We start from the raw sequence: 21342 nt of genomic DNA on the forward strand, positions 1-21342 counted from the left end.
CTGTAGCCATACAAGAATTGCTAGCCATTCTACTACCCATTTCTCACTCTCTTTAGCTCTATTTCCTTTTATTTCTAGTTATTTCACCACCCTCCCCTGTAAAAGAGATAATTTAACCTTTCAGTTCTCTCTGGTTGAGTAGTACAGAAGAAAGCCAAGGGTACGTAGGAGCAAGTATGATTTATTTGCGGCAGAGAGTAGAAAAAAAATGTTACTAATAGCCAGCCATAGATACATTCCTTAAGTCATATACAAAGAAACACTGTTATTAAAAGTTTGTTTTATTTTTCTGTGAAATTGAGTATTAGCCCCCAGTTTACAGTCTGTTTTTTTTTTCTTTATGGCTTCCAAACATTAGCACAGTTAATATCACCTCATCAATAACCAAATAATAAATCAAATTAGTCCCAGTGGTTATATGTCCACATCTAGATTGTTCGGGTGGTCAGGAACTCTTAGTTGTTTGCTTTAGCTTTTAGTTCTTGGTTATATCTATAAAGGAAACAGAAAGAGAATAATTATGCATCACCACAGATAACTATGTAATAAGAAGGGAATGGGAAGCATATTCCCCGTCTCCTTTCTCACTAGTCAAGAGGCTGTATCATTTTAGCTACAATCTTCTCAGGGGCTTGTGGATGAAACAGGCAGAAGGGAAAGTGACCTAAGGATTTTACTTGCATCTGGCTTCCAACTGCCAAAAAGTTTCAACAACGTAACTGACAAATAGCTTCCCATACAAAAGTCTTATTTTGGTATTTTCATTCTTGAATTATAACAGTGTAACAAACATGTGAACATACAAATAAAATTTAGCAAAATGTGGTCATCTGGACCTTTATTTTATAATCACGGAACATCTTTCCTAAGAATAAAATAAATTGGGAATGAGATCCTAAGCACTAAAAATAAAATATACTTTTTAAAAAATAAAATAGACTTTTGTGATGCTGACAGGCTACTGAGTTTTTAGCAGTTTGTAGACACTGGGTTAACAGAATAGTAAAGCGAAGGCCTATTTCTTCAATTCTCATTAATCCGAAGAAGAATTAACCACCAAGTCAGAGTCTTTCCCTTCTACAACACCCAGAGCTTCATTTACTATTCTGTCCCAGATTATAAGGGTGGAGAAGAGAGCACAAGAAGTAACTTATTCCACGAAGTCTACCAGAATCCCAGATTTCTCTAAAGGTTCTGATTTCAAATATCCCATGGTGCCTGTCTAACTGCTCCAGAGTCCAACACTTATATTTTGAGCTAAATCTCCCAGTCTACTGTTGTGACTGAAAACAGTGCCAAAAATCCTTTTGTCAAACTGTATCTGTGTTTCCACTTTAGAGATAATAATTCCAAATGTTGCATTCCGTGGGTTTGCAGCCCTCCCATTATGGCTTAACATAAGGTTAAAATGCAACGGTGGATGAGAAAAATACTCGTGAAGAAAGTCCCCGTACAGACTGAAGTTTGTATCAATGCAAGTAAGCTCGAAAAATGCTTGTCGGATGTGCGGTAGAACGAGCGAGTGATTCATCATCCATCCATTCTGTGCTAGAGGATAATGAAAGGATTCACGTGTCAAGCTAGGATAGCAAAGATGAGAAAAATGAAGGACAGAACGCCTTCTGAAAGGAAGGCAAATTATAACTGAATATTGTCCATTTCTTTATTATGGAGATCATTTAATTTTTTTTTTAGCCAAAGAGCACTGTTTTGCAATTTAGGAAGGTTCTGTGGTTCCAGCGAAGCCGGAGCCTTCATCTACGATGAGCTCGAGGCAGAGTGTGAACCAGTCACTGACAATATTAACTACCGAGTACAGACAAGCTTCGCAGACATAGTGGGCTCAGCTCCAGACCACCACGATAATGAATATTTTGTGAATGAATATTCAAATGAGTATTTTGGCTTCCCAGTTCATATAAAAGTGACATTTACGCTATGCTGTATTCTATTAAGCGCGCAATCGCGGTAGGTCTAGGAAAAAAAGTACATACCTTGACTTAAAAACATCGCTTAAAAAAACGCTAGCCATCATCTATGTTTTCAGCAAGTCGTGATCTCTTTGCTGGTGGAGGGTCTTGCATCAACGCTGATGACTGCTGACTGACCCGGGTGGTGGCTGCGGAAGGTTGGGGTGGCTGTGTTTTCTTAAAACAGGACAACAATGAAGTTGCCACCACATCAACTGACTCTTTCACAGATGATTTCCCTGGGGCATATGATGCCATTGGATAGCACCCACAGTGGAACTTCTTTCAAAACTGGAGTCTATCCTCTTAAACCCCGCCACCGCTTTATCAGCTAAGTTTATGTGATATTCTAAATACTGTACTTGGTTGTCATTTCAACAATCTCCACAGCACCTTCACCAGCAGATTCCATCTCAAGAAACGCTTTCTTTGCTCATCCATAAGAAGCAACTCCTCATCCATTCAACCCTGTGATTGCAACAATTCAGTCCCATCTTCAGGCTTCGCTTCTCATTCTAGTTCTCTTGCTGTTTCCACCACATTTACAGTCACTTCCTCCACTGAAGTCTGCAACCCCTCCAAGTTATCCACGAGGATTGAAACGGACTTCTGCCAACCTCTTACTCATGTTGATATTTTGACCTCTTCCCATGAATCATGACTATTCTTAACGGTACCAGGATGGTGAATCCTTTCCAGGTTTTCGATTTACTTTGCCCAGATCCATCGGAGGGATCACTCTCTATGGCAGCTATGGCCTTACAAAAGATATTTCTTAAATAAGAAGACTTGAAAATCAAAATGACTCCTCGATCCAAGGGCTGCAGAATGGATGCTGTGTTAGCAGCATAAAAACATAAATCTTGTTGTACATCTCCATCGGAGCTCTAGGGTAACCTGACACATTGTACATGAACAGGAATATTTTGAAAAGAATCTTTTTTTCTGAGTAGCAGGTCTCCACAGTGGGCTTAATATTCGGTAAACCACGTTGTAAATCGAGGTGCTGTCACCCAGGCTTTGTTCCATTTCTAGGGCACAGGCAGAAGAGACTGAGCGTTATTCTTAAGGTCCTTAGGATTTTCAGAATGGTGCATGAGCACTGGCTTCAGCTTAAAGTCACCGGCTGCATTAGCCCCTAACAAGAGAGTCAGCCTGTCCTCCGAAGCTTTGAAGCCAGATATCGGACTTCTCCGTAACTGTGAAAGTCCCGGAAGGCATCTTCTTCCAGTAGGAGGCTGTGTCACCCACATTAAAGATGTGCTGTTTACCGTCGTCGCCTCCTTCGTTATCTTGCTCGATCTGCTGGGTAACTGGCTGCCGCCTGTCCGCCAGCACCTGCTGCCCCACCTTGCGCTGTATGTGGCGGAGACGGCTTCTTTCCTTGACCCACAGGAACCGACCTCTGCTGGCTTCAGACTTTTCTTCTGCAGCTTCCTCACCTCTCTGAGCCTTTCAGAGAATTGAAAAGAGCGAGGGCCTTGCTCTGGATTGGGCTTTGGCTACAGGGAACGTCGTGGCCGTTTGATCTTCTGTCCAGACCACTAAAACGTTCTCCGCATCAGCGATGAGGCTGTTAAGCTTCCTTACCGATCGTGCGTTCACTGAAGTAGCACTTTTGATTTCCTTCCAGAACTTTCCCTCCGCATTCACAGCGTAGCTAAATATTCGGCACAAGAGGCCTACCTTTCGGCCTATCTCGTCGGCTTTCAGCCTACCTTCCTCACTAAGCTTAATTATTTCTAGCTTTTGACTTAAAGTGAGAGATGTGCATCTGTTGCCTTTCACTTGAACACTTAGAGGCAAACTGTAGGCTTATTAATTGGCCTATTTTTACTATTGTTGCGTCTCAGGGAAGAGGGAGATCTGAGCAGAGGGAGGGAGATGGGGGAATGGCCCAGTCGGCGCAGTTAGAACACACAACGTTCATCAGTGAAGCTCACGGCCTCATTTGGACGTGCTTCGTGGACCCCCAAACGACGACAGCAGTAAAATCAAAGATCATTGACCACAGAGCACCACAAGATTGTGAGAATGACCAAAATGTGGCACACAGACACGAAGGGAGAAATGCTGTTGGGAAAATGGTGTCGACAGACTTGCTCGACGCAGGGTTGCCACAAACCTTCCATATGTAAAAAGCACAACATCTCTGAAGCACAATGAAGTGGAGTGAAACGAAAATGTGGGACGCCTACAAACAGTTTTAAAAATACTCAGAGGATACTTTCTGACAAGACCCGTAGCCTCACGCCAAACATCATTTCCAACCACTACATAACCACACCCGTTTTATTATCTATAATTGAAAGCGAGCGTTAAAACGTTCATGGAGAAAATTACTTAGTATTTCGTAAATCATGTCTGTTGTCTTAAAACAGATTCTATGATTGGGCTGTGTATCTAGATAATACACAGTCAGATTTGAAACCTATGTAGCAAACATACTGCTTAACACTTTGAACTTAAACCCCCAGATTTTTCTAGAAATTTCTGCTTCAGGCCTATTCCATCTTAACATCATACATGAATCTTAAAAAAAAAAAAAATGCACTGCCATCTGGGTGGCTTCTGAGGCAGATTTCTCTTTTTACACCTTTGGTGGGCTTACCTCCAAATACGAAAGAGCTGAGAGGCCCCTGCTGCCCCCACGAAGAAATTAACAGCAAACAGACTCCAGTTTTTTGGAATAATTACAAGTGAGTATCTTGACCAAATAAACCCTGTTGAAACAAAAGATTTTTTTTTTTTTAAAGCACAGGTACTGCTGCAATATCTTTTGAACATTCTGTATTAGAGCAACATAATTATAAGACCGTGACAACATAAAGCAGGATAAAAGAAAAGCTGTGCTTTGAGTCTTTAATAAAGTTGCTATAATTCAGTGTTACACAAAATATGCAGTTCTTACATCAACAGGGAATCTTTATAGGGCAAATGAATATTAACTAACTTTTTTTCCTACTTACAAAAATATGTTTGTGGTAAAACAAACAAACAAATCAAAAACCCACGCAGATACTTATTCACAGTAACCGTCTTATCGAATAATTAATTGCCCAACGAGAACACTGTTAATTCCTTTGTGTGTGAGTGCACGTGCGTTTCAAACAGTAAACCGTTAAATAAACTGATGTAAGACAAAAACAAAAATACCGAATGCCCTAAATGGAACAGAGAAAATACTCATTTAATTTACCTGTAGCCATGAGAACAGCAGACTGAGCTGTGCTGAGTTTCTCTGCAGGTCTGGCCATGTCAGCCAGCCCAGCACACACGAGGCCCTGGAGAGACACATTAACACACAACAAGAAAAACAGCGTCATGAGTGTGCAGTAATAATTCTTCATTTTATTTATTTATTTATTTATTTATTTATTAAATGTTTTTATTTATTTTTGAGACAGAGAGAGAGCATGAGCAGGGGAGGGGCAGAGAGAGAGAGGGAGACACAGAATCTGAAGCAGACTCCAGGCTCTGAGCTATCAGCACAGAGCCTGATGTGGGGCTCGAACTCATGGACTGTGAGATCATGACCTGAGCCGAAGTCAGGCGCTTAACGGACTGAGCCACCCAGGCACCCCTATTTTATTTATTTTTAATGTTTATTTATTTTTGAGACAGAGAGAGACAGAGCATGAACGGGGGAGGGGCAGAGAGAGAGGGAGACACAGAATCGGAAGCAGGCTCCAGGCTCTGAGCCATCAGCCCAGAGCCCGACGCGGGGCTCGAACCCACGGACCGCGAGATCGTGACCTGAGCTGAAGTCGGACACTCAACTGACTGAGCCACCCAGGCGCCCCAATAATTCTTCATTTTAAATAACACATAAAGTTTCAGAGATTTCCACATGATAGTAGCTATGATTTTAGTATCCACACGTTAAGAAAATATATACATCACCAAAAACTACAATGAGTTCAGGGCTGCTTTTTGCATTTGTGTCTTGTTAACCACATCAAGTGGCCTCATATATTTGAAAATTAGTAGTGTGTGTGTATTCTTTTTTAATTTCGTTAAAAAAGTAAATATGTTTGAAAGTTATTAAGAGAGAGAGAGGGAGGAGAGAGACAGAGCATGAGCAGTGGAGGGGAAAAAAGAGAGGGAGACACAGAATCTGAAGCAGGTTCCCGTCTCTGAGCTGTCAGCATTGGGCCCGATGCAGGGCGTGAACTCGTGAACCGTGAGATCATGACCTGAGCAGAAGTCAGTCTCTTAACCAACTGAGACACTCAGGTGCCCCTGCGTGTGTGTATTCTAACAAATAATACTTTTTTCCACATATGAAATTATATATATATATATATATTTTTTTTTTTTTCCTCTCTCAAAAAATTTGCATGAGTGGGGGAGGGGCAAAGGGAGAGGGCAAGAGAGATTAGAATCCCAAGAGGGTTCTGCACTCAGCATACAGAGTCTGATACAGGGCTTGATCTCATGACTGTGAGCTTGTGGCTTCAACTGAAATCAAGTATTGGGTGGATGCTTAACCGGCTGACCTGACCACCCAGATATCCCATAGTTATATATTCCTTTTTTTAAGAAAATGTTTATTCATTTTTGAGAGAGAGAGGAAAAATGAGCATGGGGGAGGGGCAGAGAGAGCAGGGGACAGAGGATCCCAAGCAGGCTCTGTGCTGATCGCGGCCAGCCCGATGGGGGCTTGAACTCCTGAACCGCGAAATCATGACCTGAGCTGAAGTCAGATGTTCAACCCATTGAGCCACCCGGGCGCCCCCAAAATTATATATTCTTCATACATGTTGGAAACCACTGGTGTGGTGGATGCCTAAAAGCTGTTTAGGCATTTATGTAATTTGTACAGCGTCCTCCTTTCATGTTTTGGTCAGTGTTAATTCTTTTCTAAAAGTGGAAGTATCTGAAAAGCTCTGTTATAATTTTAGTTTCTTGGTTGGATAATTTTTCTTTAATGTCAAAGGATACATGGTTATTTCTTCCCTGCTGTGTCTTTAACACTGTTATGTAATCATCCTACTAAAACCCTACCATCAGCATCACTCAGAAAGTTCAGTAATGAGTCTTTGGTTATGCTGGTTATGCTTGGTTATGCTGCTCTATTGCAGAGATAAGAATATGTAATAAAATGATCTTTATTGATGAAAAATCCAAACCTACACAAAATAAAAGACGAGTACAAAGAACCCCTACATACACATGTTATGTGTATTAGAGTTATGTGTGTTAGAGTTAAAATTCTGCCACATTCGCTTCACCTCCCCTCTTCCCTTTTATCCGTTAAGTATTTTATTTATTTATTTATTTATTTATTTATTTATTTATTTATTAAAATGTTTATTTTTGAAGGAGAGAGACAGAGCATGAGCAGGGGCAGGGCAGAGAGAGAGGGAGACACAGAATCCGAAGCAGGATCCAGGCTCTGAGCTGTCAGCACAGAGCCTGACGAAGGGCTCGAACCCACAAACCATGAGATCATGACCTGAGCTGAAGTTGGACTTAACTGGCTGAGCCACTCCAGGCACTCCTATCCTTTAAGTACTTTAAATCAAATCCTAGATGTCATTAAAGAATATGTCTTTAAGAAATTATTTTTAGGTTTTATGGAGTTTCTGAAAGATGCTCTCACATGGAAAATATAAATCAGCAAAGGACTTTGCTCCTAAACAGAACACAGACATACTTGTGAATTTATACACAAATTTAAGTCAAGTACAAAGGGTTTTGAATTAGTAAAGTCAGTAGTTCAAGAAGGCAACGATTCTGATTTAAAAGGGGGAAAGTGGGTAAGCAGGGGTACAACCAGATAAATCATAGCTAATGCGATTTTGTCTCTTGTTAACTTTCACCCACAGTCCTGTGATTTTTCTCCCAAATGCTTCCTAATCATCCTTCCTCCATTCTTCTTCTAGGTCCCCATGTGCATTTTTTTCCATTTCATATTTGTTCTACTTCTACGGGGTGGAATACTGCCTTTGAAATGGGGAACAAAGGGGTTGATTTCTGCTATTGACCTACTGGGTCCACGTATTACACTGAGGCTTGCTGCACAGATCTATGAACACTATAGGCTACATTCTAGCATCTTCTTTTAGAAGAAGTCAGTGGTCATGATTTATTTATGCTCACAGTATACCCTTTATTTTTCTGGGACACCTTAGTAATTATTCTCTCCCACAAAGGTCTTGAGCTCTCTTTCTACTTCTACATCATTCTAAGCTTATGTAAATTAGCTTAGAAAATCTCACTGTGGGGAGCCTAGGTGGCTCAGTTAGTTGAGCTTTAGGACTCTGGATTTCGGCTCAGGTCATGATCTCTCATGGATCTGATCTCACGGTTGTTGGGATTGAGCCCCGCATTGGGCTCCGCCCTGAGGGTGCGGAGCCAGTTTGGGATTCTGTCTCTCCCCTTCTCCCCGCCCCTCCCCTGCACTCGTTCTCTCTCTCGATAAATAAACATTTAAAAAAAGAAAAAAAAAAAAGAAAATCTCACTGTGAATCTATTCTCCATCACTTACTAGCTGTGTGACTTTGGTCAGATTACATAACACTTTGTCTTAAATTCCTCATGTATAAAATGAGAAAACCAGTAGCTACCCTTGCAAAAATGATATATGATTAAACGAGATAATATGCACAGGTGCCTGGTAAATACTATTATTAACAACAAGAACAGACAGCTTTTGTCTGTAGAGTCACAGAGAAAAAGGAATGTTAGTTTTCTGTCCTTTCCTGCATTACTAGCCTTAGGCTAGGAGGCAGCAGGTCTGTACTCGTTTTCATCTTTATTATGAAGCTTATTCAAATAATAGAACTACACAGATTTTATTCAGAGAGTGTTTAGAATAAACAACAAGATTGTGTAAAATATTCTCCAACGTACAAAGAAAATAACAGGTTAGATCTGCAGCGACTATTTTAAAGGTGGTCATGTAAGTGTGTAAGTGCATAGGCTTTGGAGTCCAACAGACCTGGGGTTTCAAGTCTTGATTGTGCCCCTTACCACGATGGTATATTCAGTCATCTAGCTCTTTGAACCGTAGTACCCTTATCTGGAAGATGGTAATAATATTTAGTAATATTTGCTTCTCAGATTTTTTTCTGGTGAAGATCAAATTCACGAGACCATGTATCAGATAATCGAATACAGTCTGGCATTTAGTGGACTCAAGTCAGCTCCCTGTTTCCATTAGTTAAAAAATGCTCTTCAAATTATCTAAAGCCCAGGACTACGGTTCTTTTTGGCATCTGATTATCTCCACTGGGTGGGGTAGATATTCCTCAGATGGTATAAAAACCTTTTTTCTTTCTTTCATTCAATATTTGCTCCTCTATTTAAAAAAAAAAAAGTCTTAGGATGCTTTTAGAGGAGTTAAAAAAATGAGATACCACTATAGAATATTCCAATTCCCAAATGCTTAGAGACAGCAAAGCGCTCAGGATTTTTAAGCCATTAATTAATCTACATAAATAGTTCCAGCTGGAAAAGCAAACAAATAGGTATTAAAAATCTGCACAGATAATCTTAAAATAGCTTAATTTATTCTTAAGGAGAAGAGGAAATAAAAAAAAAATTAGCTACACAAAACGGCCTATTATTTGAGAGTTAAGTATAACCCTGTTTGTACAAAAAGACTATGAACAAAGATAAAAGCTCTCTTAAGTGACCTTCACAGCATAGCTTCCCAGGCTAGCCAATGATCTCCATTCCTTCTGTAAACAAGCTAACAGGTGTCCAAAGGTATGCTGGATACTCATGGTTTTTCATTCTGTGTTGCATTCGTGAATTTTTGCTCCCACCAGTTGAACTGAACTTTTGTCAACTTTGTCCTTAAACCTAATGTAACCTACATAATTTAATGAACTATCAGGGAATCACACGCAATACAAAAGAGGTTGTCATTTTTATGAAAACTAAGCGACTGCTCTGCAAAGACTGAATAAAGGCAAGTTGCTGAAGCCTGCGGTCAAATGCGGTGAGAACAAGACAGATATAAAAAGACTGGGTGGGAAAGCCATAAAGATCCAGCAGATTTCTGTTCTTATGCTATTATGAAAAGTGTCTGTGAACTTGCTTTGCTTTAAACAAAACTAAAGTAGAAACTTCTTAAAAACTTTTTTTTTTTTTAAAGTAATCTCTACCCCCAACCTGGGGCTCAAACTCACTACCCTGAGATCAAGAGTCGCATGCTCTTCCAACCGAGCCAGCCAGGCGCCCCTAAAATGGAAATTGTACAGGATGCATTACCGCATAATTCATCCAAAACAGAACATGTGGAAATGAGTGGATCCATACACAAAGAAAAGCTTTAGCCCTATAGATGACTGGCAAATGAATGTCTCTTAAGTTAAAAGAAAATATTTAAGATATATAACTATTGTTTTTTTTTTTTTTAATGTTTATTCATTTTAGAGAGACAGAATGTAAGCAGGGGAGGGGCAGAGAGAGAGGGAGACACAGAATCCGAAGCAGGCTCCAGGCTCCGATCTGTCAGCACAGAGCCTGACGTGGGGCTCGAACTCACGAGCTGTGAGATCACGATGAGCCGAAGTCTTATGCTTAACCGACTGAGCCACCCAGGCACCCCAGCATTGTTTTTTAGGATTATCCATTTTGACGTCAATGATTAATTATTTGCTCTCAACAAAAGTAGTTAAGAAGGATTCCACTACAGTTAAATGTCTGAAAGTATAGTCTGAAATTCTTAATACAGAACATATGTCCCCTGGAGTAGTAACGGTTATGTGTCATGGACAGACTACCACAGATGAATTATTATCATCTGCTGCTATGCTGTCATCAGAAGACTATGTATGATTTCAACATGAACTTAAAATAGATGTTTTTAAAGGAGACAGAGAGCCCACAAGGCACTTGGTGTATATCATATTGTCAATGTTTCAAAACTTTGTTCAAACCTTTTGTCGATGTTTCAGAAGAAACACCAAAGCTATTGATAAAATCCTATAAACTTCTATGTTGTGACAAACTTGAAGTCAAAAGTACACCCAAATTGATAATAAATAGGGTCAATCATTCTTACTCTTTCAATAATGGTGCTAGAAAGAATTGTTAAGCAATCAATTACACTTTATAGACATACAGTTACTATATAATTTTCAGTGCTGACACAGAAGAGATAGAAAATAATAATACACTTTTCATTAGTGTTTTTTTTAGTATCATACTAGTTTGAATGGTGTTTTTGCTTTGATCTGCATTTTGATTAACAGACAACCCGTTTTAACATTAGAAAAATAGAGGACGTTCACATATCACACATCACACTAACTGGGTTTCCTACAAAGGGACCATTAGTGTCAGTCACCAAAAATTTCAAGTGTTGTTGTTGTTGTTGTTGTTTTGTAACTTGTTCTACTGACATTTTAGCCTGTCTCACCCTCAACTGTTCTATTTCTGCTCTGCAGGTATCAGCATTTACATTAACCATTTGCACAGCTCATAAAAATTGCATTATGGGAAACTGAAGCAGGGCCTGCCCTGGCTCTGCTGTTCTTCATGGCGTATTTTGTCCATTATCTCACAGCAACTACACTGCTACAGTCTCCATTACCATTTAAAAAGCATCTGGAATTCCATGCTAGCCACAGGAATTAACATATGTTCAATACATTCAATATATATTCGATATATTCATATATCCATATATTTATTCAAACCGGACACAAAATTATGTGTGAGGCTGAATGAACAATAAAAGCAAATCTTATCCTTAATGGTTATTGTAGAATCATTTCAATCATGTCCTTAGGATTCTGAATCCCAATTTATTAAGGAAAGTAATTCATGTGAATGCATGTTTACAAATATTAGTAAGACAGCTTACAAGACAGCCTTTGCTATAAAAGTCTACATTAAAATTCAGTCTGGGGGCGCCTGGGTGGCTCAGTGGGTTAAGCATCTGACTTCAGCTCAGGTCACAAATCTCACTGTTCGTGGGTTCGAGCCCCCCATCTGGCTCTGTGCTGACAGCTCGGAGCCTGGAGCCTGCTTCGGATTCTGTGTCTCCCTCTCTCTCTGCCCCTCCCCTGCTCACTCTGTCCCACTCTCTCTCAAAAATAAATATTTAAAAAAAATTCAGTCTGGACCCTCGAATTCTTGTCCTGAGCCTCTTGTGAGGAGTCTGTCCTATATTTAAAAAAAAGTTTATTTATTTATTTATTTTTGAGAGAGAGAGAGAGAGAGAGAGAGAGAGAGGCAGAAAGAGAGGGAGACAGAGAATCCCACGCAGGCTCTGCATTTTCAGTACACAGCCCGACGTGCGGTTCGAACTCATGAACCGTGAGATCAAGACCTGAACCTAGGGGCGCCTGGGTGGCGCAGTCGGTTAAGCGTCCGACTTCAGCCAGGTCACGATCTCGCGGTCCGTGAGTTCGAGCCCCGCGTCGGGCTCTGGGCTGATGGCTCGGAGCCTGGAGCCTGTTTCCGATTCTGTGTCTCCCTCTCTCTCTGCCCCTCCCCCGTTCATGCTCCGTTCATGCTCTGTCTCTCTCTGTCCCAAAAATAAGTAACGTTGAAAAAAAAAAAAAAAAAAAAAAAAGACCTGAACCTAAATCAAGAGTCGGATGCTTAACTGACTGAGCCACCCAGGTGCCCCGAGTCTGCCCTACTCATGGAGTTCTACCAAACAGGAATGGGGACACGAATGAACAATTTTCACTTGCTTAATGAGGAAGTGGGGTATACACATAGACGGAGGTGGGTTGCCAAACCTCAATTAGCCCTCCGGGGAATAAACGTAGGCTTGTAATGGGATTTAGCGTACAGTTACGTTGATGAATCGCATTCAGTTACAGGGCAACCAAAACATAGATCAAATGTCTGTTTAACTAAGTCACATGAAAAGGAGGAAAAAAAAAAAGATCTTTCTGTGGGAAAAACATCAGTAAATGTACATAATTCTGGTCTTTGGTAAGTTGAAAGCGAGTGAAAACTACTTAGTAATTACGTATCAAGTCAGGAAGAAAATCAGAATGAAGTGCTGGGGAAGCGGATGAAGTTAAGGCACCATTATCTACGACTCAGTGACTGGCACTTAGTCTGAAAAAGGCTCTAAAGACATGGGTGATAAAAAGCAGTATCATTTTCCCCTCCCTCTATGAACTTTGTAGTACTTCTGAACATAACTACCTATTATTTGTGCTTTGCTTTTTGGCCCCGTGAATAGCAGCTGCACTTCCTGGTAACATCCTGTATCTTTCCCTGAGTGTCTGTGAACACACACAAGAGGTAAAGGCTGTAAACGGTGTGAAACAGGACAACGAACATGCTGCGTCTGTGTAGGAAACAACGCAAGACAGATGGCTGAACTGACACAGAACTCTCGGACCATAAAGCTAGTTTTTAACGGTTAGAGCGAGCAGAAGCGTTAAAGATGACATATTAAAACTTAAAAACAATTTTTTTAATGTTTGTTTGTTTTTGAGAGTGAGACAGAGTGAGTGGGGGAGGGGCAGAGAGAGAGGGAGACACAGAATCCCAAGCAGGTTCCAGGCTCTGAGCTGTCAGCACAGAGCCCGATGCGGGGCTCGAACCCAGGAACTGAGAGATCATGACCTGAGGCCGAAGCTGGAAGCTTAACCGACTGAGCCACCCAGGTGCCCCTAAAACTTTTTTTTTTTTTAATTGATGGGAGGGTTTTGCAAAATACCATTAAAAAGACAACCACAGGCCCAAAATGGCATCACTTAGGCCAAGACACTAATACCTAATGTAACTGCACTTTCAACCTCCCCCAGAAAGGTTGTCTTAACGAGTCAGTTAGGAATTTTCTGGTCAGCACCAATGATGTACTCTCTGGCATAGGCCCTCTCCCCATCCCCAAAGAATAATTCGCCTACTAAGACTCTTTTGTCCCCAAGTGAAGGTGACCTCACCTGGAGATAATCTTTTTTTTTCTGTTTATGACTTCTTTGTCCTGCCTTTAAAAACTTTTCTCTTTCTGTAGCCCTGGGGAGTCTCCCTCTCTATTCATTCGCTAAATAGGATGCTGTCTCATCCATGAATCATTTAATAAAACCCCTCAAGCTTACTTGGTTGAATTTTGTTTTTTAACAATACAAATAATTAAAAAAAGAACTGCTCTGTAGTTCTGTATAAAATGCAGCTCGGAAACACTAACCTACTCTAGTCATTTTATAAATAAGGGGAGAAAATGACAGATTTAATTTACCTAAGGCCATAAGATTAAGGGACAGCCACTTCTAACATTCTCAACTACTTAGATGTATAGCTGAATTTCTGAAATTGTTCTAACAATTTTTTTTTAATTTTTTAAATTTTTTAATATTTATTTTTGAGAGAAAGACCGAGAGAGAGAGAGACAGAGCGCGAGCTGAGGAGGGGCAGAGAGAGAGGGAGACAAGAATCCAAAACAGGTTCCAGGCTCTGAGCTGTCAGCACAGAGCCCGACGCGGGGTTTAAACTCACGGCAAGATCATGAACTGAGCCACAGGCAGACGCTTATCCGACTGACCCGCCCAGGCGCCCTGTGTTCTAACGATTTAAAACATTACATTTAAGAAAATTAAAATAGCCTACAACTCAACAACAACAAAAAAACTTGATTAAAAAATGGACAGAGGGCTTGAATAGACATTTCTCCAAAGATATACAAATAGTCCATAAACACATGAAAAGAGTCTCAGGATAACTAATCACACTTGAAAATGCAAATCAAACCCACCACGAGCTACCACTTTCCACCCATGAAGATGGCTATTATAAAGCAACAACAACAACGAAAGTAACAAGTGTTGGCAGGCTAGACGTGGAGGAATTGGAATCCTTGTGAACTGCTGGTGGGAATGTAAAAACAGTGCAGCCGCTGCGGAATATAGTGCGGCAGTTGCTTAAAATAATATTGATTCAACAATTCCGCTTCTGGGTACATACCCCAAAGAACTGGGAGCAGGAACTGGACCGGATATTGTGTGCCATTGTCCACGGCAGCATCATCCACCGTAGCCAAAAGGCGGAAGCAACTCAAGTGTCCATCAACAAATGAATGGATGTGCTTGACACTAAGAGAATCGTTAAGATGGCAAATTTTATGTGTAGTCTGCCACAATTAAAAGAACAAAAAGCCTACAGACTAGTACTTTTCACATTTTAGAAGGTATCAGAATCACTTAGAGGGCAAAATTACTAGTGACTCCATCCCCAGAGTTTCAGATTTAGCAAATCTGTGATGGAGCCCCCAAATCTGCATTTCTTTCTTAAAAAAGAAATTTAATGTTTATTTATTTTTGAGAGAGAGAGACACAGTGCAAGCAGGGGAGGGGCAGAGGGAGACAGAGACACAGAATGCGAAGCAGGCTCCAGGCTCCGAGCTGTCAGCACAGAGTCCGCCCCACAAAGAGGGGGTGAAGGGAAACCATGACCTGAGCCGAAGTCTGATTTTAGGCACCCCTAAAATCTGCATTTCTAACAAGTTGCTGGGCAGGGCCAATGCTACAGGTCTAGGGATGACATTGAGAAGCACTGCCGTAGGCCAAAACCGGCCCTTTCAACATAAAAATCAGTGATTTGCTTTATTATTTCCATGGCCGTGTCTTTTCATTTTCAGCTAAAGGAGGACTTCGGGAATGCAAACTCTGGCCTCACGTAAAAAGCACTGGTCTTGGGAGTCAGAAGTTCTGGATTCTACCATGTACCAAATATGTATGATACGTAGGATAATTTTTTCTACTTTTTGAGACTAAACTTTCCTTGCCTGTATTTTGGTGTTGGTATCGTCAGTTCATATACTAAATTAATAATAAAAATTAATTTGAGGGGTTCTGGTTGGTTCATTTTACTTAGTCATAAAATCTTAGAATGAAGTTTCGAGTTTCTAGGGCCCACAATTATATAAGCTTTTTGATAACAAATATGTTCCTAGAAGGCCTCTTATCTAAGAAGCTCAGAACTCAAGTAGGTAGTATGCTTTATCCAGTAAAAATGACACATCTAAGATTATTTGCATGAAATCATCTCCAGACAGACCATGAACATTTAATTTTTTTTTTTTTTTTTGAGAGAGAGAGACAGAGTGTGAGCACGGGAGGGGCAGAGAGAGAGGGAGACACAGAATCCCAAGCAGGCTCCAGGCTCTGAGCCTTCAGCACAGAGCCCGACGCGGGGCTCGAACTCACGAACTGCGAGATCATGACCTGAGCCTAAGTCGGAGGCTTAACTGACTGGACCACCCAGGTGCCCCCAGACCATGAACATTTAAAAAAGAACATTCTTCATAAAAGTGACTTCAAATTAATAAGTTCCTTTTAAAGAATATTTTTTTTCAGTACCTTCTGCAAAACTCAGGACTTACCCATTTCATAATTGGAGCCCAGAAAAAAACTGTTTTGGGACCTGGAAAAAAAAGAAAAGAAAAATTTAGAAATAACCCAACTATTTTATACATGACTTAAAATTTTTTTTTAATATTTATTATTTATTTTTGAGAGAGAGAGAGAGTGCATGTGCATGAGTGGGGGAGGGGGGGCAGAGAGACAGGGGGAAAGAGGACTTGAAGCCAGCTCCACTCCGACAGCAGGTGCCAGATGGTGGGGCTCGAACTCGTGAACTACTGTGAGATCGTGACCTGATCCAAAGTCGGCCGACTGAGCCACCCAGGTGCCCCTGGTCCTTAATTATCTTTTATCCCTCTCAAACGAATTCATTGGGCTTATAGTAAAATTCGTTAACTCAACGTGATTTTAATACAAAGAGATTTATAAATCTATCATAGTGTTCTTTAAATATACAACTGTGGTTAGTGGTAGATCTATTTACCTATAAAAATTATGACCTCCTTGAAGCTAGTGGCTAAATCGTATTCATACTTGTATCCTTACCACCTAATGGCTGTTGAATAAAGAGCCAGCACAACTGGAAACAGTTTATATTAATTAACCAGAGTTTAGACTTTAACTTTGATAAATACGGGTATATGTAATACACATGCCTATATGCAAACAACTGAAAAATTCATTAAAATCAGAAGTTGTTTTTATCATTCCGACACTTGCATATTGATAAGCCTGGCTTATCCTTTGAAGAGTTTTTAAAGTAAGTTTGCTGATCTTCTAGACTATTTACATCTAGTCCTAAAATCTTTCCACAATCGAAGTCTCATTTTCTCAATCTTCAAAGGACCTGGATGCTAACTTTAGACCAACGATTCTTCAAATTCTAGAAGTACATGGCTCAGAGTCTGTCTTTCCTCGTGCGCCAAAATGATTATAATACTAAACTGCATTTTCTTTTTTTAAAAATATATATATTTTTAACGTTTATTTATTTTTGAGACAGGGAGAGACACAGCATGAACGGGGGAGGGTCAGAGAGAGAGGGAGACACAGAATCTGAAACAGGCTCCAGGCTCCGAGCTGTCAGCACAGAGCCCGATGCGGGGCTTGAACTCACAGACCGCGAGATCATGACCTGAGCCGAAGCCGGATGCCTAACCAACTGAGCCACCCAGGTGCCCCAAAACTGCATTTTCTCACCTTCATGTGACAGCTAGTCATTTTCATGTTTTCCTACGTACTTTCAGCTTTTCCATATTTTTAAAAATTTATTTATTTTGAGAGAGAGAGAGCAGGTGTGAGCAGGGGAGGGGCAGAGAGAGAGAGAGAGAGGGAATTAGAGAAATCCAAGCAGGCTCTGTGCTGTCAGCGCAGAGCCCGACACAGGGTTCATTCCCATGAATGAGATCATGAGCTGAGCTGAAATCAAGAATGGGTGGGTAGGCTCAGTTCTGACAGCTCGGAGCCTGGAGCCAGCTTCGCATTCTGTGTCTCCCTCTCTCTCCGCCCCTCTCTGGCTCACGCTCTTTCTCTCAAAAATAAATAAACGTTTAAAAAAAAAAAAAAAAGAGTCAGTCGCTTAACTGACTGAGCCACCCAGGCACCCCTCAAGTTTTCCATAATTTAAATTGTAGTGCCAATCTGGACATAGTGCTGAAATGGCTGTTGGGAGAATTAAAGCTATTGAGGAGTTCTAAACTTTGCTGTTTTTTTTTTTTAAATGGTTATTTATTTTTTTAATTTATTTTTTTAAATTTATTTATTTTTAAGAGAGAGAGAGGGTGTGAGTGGGCAGGGGCAGAGAGAGAGGGAGAGGGAGTTCTAAATGTTGACATTCTTGTAACTGGCTGAAAATCTCTACATATTCAATTTCTGGGTTACTGTACTTATCTTTTATCCGGTTCCCTCAGCTTCGTACTGTTCTGATCGCAATTCCCATTACCCCTAGAACTCTAGCTGCATAATGATCCTCTCCTCTGTACCTTGAACAAGAATTGGAAACAATTTTCTTTCGATGTTGGAATTTTAAAATAAATTTAAAGGAACTAAGGAAACAGAAAAGAAAACGTGAAGGCACAGAGTTTAAGAATATAAATTTCCAATCCTGACTTAATTACATTTTAGCTCAGGTCACTGGTTCTCCACCAGGGGTGATTCTGTCCCCCCGGGGGGGGCGTTTGCAATGTCCCAGGACACTTTTAGTTGTCACAACTGTCTTGGTGGTGATACTGCTGCTACTGATACCTGCTGGGTAGAGGCCAGGCAGGCTGTTAAACATCCTCCAACAAACAGGACAGTCTCCCACAGCACATAATCAGCTAGCCCCCCAAATGTCGATAGAACAAGCTAGGCAAACACACAACTAGTTTCATGCTGTTTACTGGCTCTAAACCTTAGCTTATGCTTCCACTAGCCCCATATTCGGCCTTGTCTTCATCTGGCTAACTCCCAACGTCGTTCAAAAACTTACAGATTGCACCTCCTCAAGGAAGCCCTCTTTAACATCTCCAGGTTATACTAAGCGGCCCGTATACTGCTCTGTCGTTTTCTGCACTGAACAATTAAAATGATCTGTTTATGCATCTGTCACTTTCACGAGACAGGGTGAAGGCAAGGCTTATTTCTTGGTTTCCCTTAACGAATAGTCTTTGTGAACAGAACTGAATGGGATTAACCATATCCGGGACAGGTGTCAATCAAACATAAACTTTAGGTCTGATCCTAACCGCTTCATCCTCAAGGGCAGAATCTGCTATTTACTCATCCCCAGGGACATCAAGTTCCATTACATCAGGGCTGTACCAGATCTTCACTCACTAGTTACTCTGCTCTTAGACCATCACACTCCTCTATCTGGCTCCTGAAAGTTCTTCCCCTAAGTCTGATGGCATAATGTACTGATCCTATAAGTCAGTCTTTTCAAACTCTCTAGTTATTTTATTTAGTTTGAGCGTCTGAGATTCCCATCAGAGCACACTGGGTTTATTTTTGTCAAAGACAAAAAGTCTCTAAGAGACTCTAAGAGTCTCTTAGAGACAAAGTCTCTAAGTCATATGCAATATCAATCACTATGTTTATTTTTTATTCCCTGCATGAAGCTTGCCTTCAGCACACAAGTGTAAGTCAGCACAATGTTTTGGTCGCTGGCTTTGAACTTCTCAGCCAACTCCTTCTTCCTTCTATTTCAAAACTGATGCTTCCTCCTCTGCCACCTTAAAAATTGTTTCCTGAATAATGCCTCTAGGTTCTGGTTTCTTTATGAGCTTAAATATTTGATCCTTCAGACTTAACAAACAGTCAGGCTTTTCAGTAAGCGTTTGCTTGGTAACTAATTTACCCAACTGCCCCAAGCTGGATGAGAATTTTAAAATATTAACCGCTCCTATCTTTTACAACCAAACCAAAGAAAAAAAACTTCAAACATGAAACTGTGGCTGCTACAACCTAGACCAAGAGAGGTAAGACTATTTTAGGGAATACTTTTAAAATATAAAACAAGCCCTCCATTATTTTCACAACTGCTAAGCACTGAATTAAAAAATATCATTAGCAAATAGGTATTATAAGACATTCTAAATTTCTCATATTTCTGAGATATCAGAGGATGCGGACAGGTGACACAAAGAATCAGAGTTGGATATCTACAAATGCAAATAGATAGTGTTTTCTTCGTTGTTAAGAAAAGCAAAATAGGGGCTTAACAAAACCTGTGACCATAAAATGGACGAACGAAACGTCTTAAAGAAAACTTATTTCAGTTCACTTTTCCATTTTATCTTAGCTAATCATTTTGTACCTTATGAGCAAATAAGTAAATTTAGACACGTATGAATTGAGGTCCCAGAGGCTGTCTTCCTGAAAACCACAATCGACAGTGGAAATGGTAATGAGGAAACATTCCTACTCACTCCAACATTTGTAAAACACCAAGTTTTGACAAAACAAAGCATTTGGAAATAGGTATCAAACAGTGTGAACACGTCATACTGTCTTTCTAAACATGGTCTTTCTATACGATGACACAGCTATTCCTTTTTAAACAATATATATAACAAGACTTCCTTCAGTCAACCATTTTTCTTAACGTTTGATTTATTCTTTTTAAATTTTTTTTTAACGTTTATTTATTTTTGAGACAGAGAGAGACAGAGCATGAACGGGGGAGGGGCAGAGAGAGAGGGAGACACAGAATTGAAAGCAGGCTCCAGGCTCTGAGCCATCAGCCCAGAGCCCGACGCGGGGCTCGAACTCCCAGATCGTGAGATCGTGACCTGAGCTGAAGTTGGACGCTTAACCGACTGAGCCACCCAGGCGCCCCAACGTTTGATTTATTCTTAAGAGAGTGTGAGCAGGGGGCCACAGAGAGAAGGGGGCAGAGGATCTCAAGTGGGCTCTGAGCTGACAGCAGTTGGGCCCCATGAGGGGCTCGAACTCACAAACCGTGAGATCATAACCCGCGCTGAAGTCTGATGCTCAACTGACTGAGCCACCCAGGTGCCCCTAACAATTCTTTTTTCTAAAGAATTCATTTATTTTGAGCGAGCAAGAGCACTCGTGAGCGTGCAAGTGGGGGAGAGGCAGACAGAGAATCCGAAAACGGCTCCCCAGCTTGTGGGCAAGCTCTCCCTCTCTCCCTCAGAGTAAATAAACATTAAAAAAAAACCAAACCCTGGGGCGCCTGGGTGGCGCAGTCGGTTAAGCGTCCGACTTCAGCCAGGTCACGATCTCGCGGTCCGTGAGTTCGTGCCCCGCGTCAGGCTCTGGGCTGATGGCTCAGAGCCTGGAGCCTGTTTCCGATTCTGTGTCTCCCTCTCTCTGCCCCTCCCCCGTTCATGCTCTGTCTGTCTCTCTCTGTCCCAAAAATAAATAAAAAACGTTGGAAAAAAAAAAAAACCAAACCCTAATTATCTTATTTTTTTTATGCTCTCTTGTGTGAAGAGCTGTGTCAGGGGCGCCTGGGTGGCTCAGTCGATTGAACATCAGACTCCTGGTTTTGGCTCAGGTAATGATCTTGTGGTTCATGGGATCCCTCCAGTCAGGCTCCTTGCTGCCTGCTTGGGATTCTGTCTATCTCCGCCTCTCTC

The 21342-nt window shown here is 41.0% G+C and overlaps 1 protein-coding gene across 5 annotated transcripts in view; it reads right to left on the reverse strand.

Annotated features, from left to right (window-relative positions):
• Nucleotides 1–265: 265 nt before the first annotated feature.
• MPC2 (mitochondrial pyruvate carrier 2) overlaps nt 266–21342 on the reverse strand; it is a 32970-nt gene continuing 11893 nt past the window's right edge. For all 5 annotated transcript variants that reach the window (XM_042976209.1, XM_007077003.3, XM_007077002.3 and 2 more), the window contains exons 3-6: nt 16279–16319; nt 5170–5254; nt 4582–4693; nt 266–492 (exon numbers count right to left, since the gene is read on the reverse strand). In XM_042976209.1, the coding sequence (XP_042832143.1) occupies nt 456–492; nt 4582–4693; nt 5170–5254; nt 16279–16319 (275 nt within the window). In that variant the 3' untranslated portion in view covers nt 266–455. The remainder of the gene's footprint in view (nt 493–4581; nt 4694–5169; nt 5255–16278; nt 16320–21342) is intronic.

The sequence above is a fragment of the Panthera tigris genome, chromosome F3, assembly GCF_018350195.1.
Source record: "Panthera tigris isolate Pti1 chromosome F3, P.tigris_Pti1_mat1.1, whole genome shotgun sequence".
NCBI lineage: Eukaryota > Metazoa > Chordata > Mammalia > Carnivora > Felidae > Panthera > Panthera tigris.